Source organism: Haplochromis burtoni, unplaced genomic scaffold, assembly GCF_018398535.1.
Source record: "Haplochromis burtoni strain Fernald_Lab_line unplaced genomic scaffold, NCSU_Asbu1 Contig_142, whole genome shotgun sequence".
Taxonomy (NCBI): domain Eukaryota; kingdom Metazoa; phylum Chordata; class Actinopteri; order Cichliformes; family Cichlidae; genus Haplochromis; species Haplochromis burtoni.
The window spans coordinates 1,438,027-1,440,605 of NW_024582503.1; the positions used below are offsets into that span (position 1 = coordinate 1,438,027).

Below are 2,579 nucleotides of genomic sequence, written 5' to 3' on the forward strand. Positions count from 1 at the left end.
GTATGTGGATATAGTGGAGGTCAAACAGGTAAGAGTAAGGGGATTGGATGGGGTGACCTGATCGGGGGGATAAGAGAAATGAGACAGCAAGGGGAATTGGAGAATTGGAGAAGAGGAAAACCACTTACCTTGACCCTGTGCCTTACTGGGGTAATAGGAAACAAGGGCCAGTAACACCAGTGGAGCCCACAAACACCAACTGATCTGCCCCATTGACAACATCCTCAAAACCAGCAGTCTAGACCTGCAAGGACAGAAAACAGATCAGCAAGAAAGAAAGAAACAAGAGCGGAGATTTAACTGCATGAATGTCACTCGGCCGCGGGGTGACTCAATGCTTCAGTTCACTGATCTAGAATCAGTTATTTTGTTTAATATCAACTTTTTTTAACAGTTACAGAGCAGAAGCTTCACAGTCTACACTGACCACAGAGCTGCAGCTGAGCCTCCCGCCTACACAAAACGAGCCAGAGGCAAAACAGTGGAGCACTTTGTTGAAGAGAAGAGAAGAGAAGAGAAGAGAAGAGAAGAGAAGAGAAGAGAAGAGAAGAGAAGAGAAGAGAAGAGGTCAGACAGAGGGACAGTCAGGGGACAGTCAGTTTGATTGACAGTCCAGAGAGGGAACATTTCACAAAGCCATTGTTCAACCAAAAGAGCAAACACTTCTTCCGTATCTCATCTCCTCCTTTCACCCCTCAGTTTTTTGTTCTCTCTCCTCCACATTACCCCTAACCCCTCGCCTCCTCTCCCACCTCTCTGCCACTCTTTAGTATGAGCACTGATGGACACACAGATACCTTCTGATTTTCTCTTTTAGACCCACCTCACTACAGTCACACGTGTCGCCACATGGATTAAAGGACATGTGAAAGAAGAAAAAAGTCCTTTGATGATGATCGATCGTTCTGTGGTGTTGAATGAGCAGCAGGTCTTTCATTCAGACGTTGTGAAAAATGCAGAATTAATAAGAATACACAAGAATGGGGGATTATTTGTCCTAGTTTCTCATACTTATGGAGAGGGATGGAAAAGTGAAACTACTTCATTTGTAATAAATCTTTCACACACACTGACAATGCAACATTTTACACACACAAAAACTTCATCGGGGGCTGCTAAAGTAAGATGATTAGACTCCCGTGGTCCTAACAGCAAACCTTTAAATAGGGACCAAAGTTTCCCTTGTCTCCGGATTGCATCGATGATGACGATAATCCGTCTTTTAATTCGAGGGGAAAATTTGCAACCGGTTTACTGCTTTAATTGCTTAATGAAGACCAGAGAAAAGGCGTCAACTTGAATAAAATCTAGCCATTTTTTCCTTTAATTTTTTTTTTTTGGTTTTTAGAAAAATACTAAATATAATAAGAAAGACCGAGAAAGACACGCGGATCAGTTAAGAGTAAATAATTTTAACGCATCAGGAGTAAAATACAAACTGATTGTTTCGTAGGTGAAATTTTCCTTAGCTTAAGAGATTTTTTTAAACATACGCTAAATTACTTGTCTATTTTCCACCTGCTCTCATGCCTGCAAGTTTGATTTCATGACCGCAGCATGAATGCGTCCCCGGTGATCATGTTGAAGTGCTCCAGAGTGATTTAATTTAAGTTTCTCAGACAGATTTCTCTCAAACTATCAGACCTATTCAAATGAACCGATTTGGCCGAAATACTCCAGCGCCAGCAGCACACCTGAGACCGACTCAATTGCCCGCACAATGAATGAAATCGCCTTTCATACCTCTCCAGTCATCAATTCAAAGCGTCCTTTTATCCCCCAAAGGAAATCCCGTGAATACCAAAGACCGCTCCTGCTTCTGCCTCCCAAAAGGGTTCCTCTTTCTTCTCACTCTTTCTTCCCCTCTTCCTTTCTCTCACTCCTTCTCTCCGGATACAGTTCGTTCAGTCCGGAGTGGGTGTTTCTCTCCTCGTTATTCAGCCATCCCTCCCTCCGGCTATTCCTCCCTGTCCCAACCCTTTCCTTCACCCGGATTCATCTCACAGAGAGAAAAAGAGAGAGAGAGAGGAGCGAACCAGTGGCGCTGCGCAAAATACTCCGCTGCCAACCTGCAGGTTTTAAATTGGCTTCAGCCCCTCAGGGTCCCTTATGTGCGCCTCCGCGGTCACGACGGGACTTGTCGTTGAGGACGTATCTGTAATCTTTAAAGGACCCACACGGTTATTGTATGTGCGCGGTCTTTTTTCTTCTTCTTTCTGAAAAAGGCTCTGTGCGCTCAGAGCAGGTGTCTGGCCATGCCCTGCTGCGCTGCCAGCTTTGATGTTGAAGGCACAATGACACAGGTTTTCACCTCAGCTCAAAACTGGAGTTTAAAAGAAACAATCTGACAGGAACCATATGGAACATTTTAGCTTCACAGTTTCACTTTATTGCATCCATAAGCCTAAATGTTCAGCTCTGGGTTTATGAACAAAGCTTGGAAATCACTTGAAATCTTTCATGACTGTTTTTCTGTTCCCTGGTAGAACAATCCTGTCTCCACAATTTACCCAATTCAATTAAACTTCTGCCTGAAATAAAACTAAATATTTTGAAATTCTCAAATTCAAATATGAGCT

General features: G+C 43.4%; 1 protein-coding gene across 1 annotated transcript in view; it reads right to left on the minus strand.

Moving 5' to 3' along the window:
• Positions 1–2,228, minus strand: part of col14a1a (collagen, type XIV, alpha 1a) — a 150,466-nt gene extending 148,238 nt beyond the window's left edge. The window contains exons 1-2 of the mRNA XM_042224578.1: positions 1,744–2,228; positions 129–244 (exon numbers count right to left, since the gene is read on the minus strand). Coding sequence (XP_042080512.1) covers positions 129–222 — 94 coding nt within the window. The 5' untranslated portion in view covers positions 223–244; positions 1,744–2,228. The remainder of the gene's footprint in view (positions 1–128; positions 245–1,743) is intronic.
• Between the last annotated feature and the right edge of the window lie 351 nt (positions 2,229–2,579).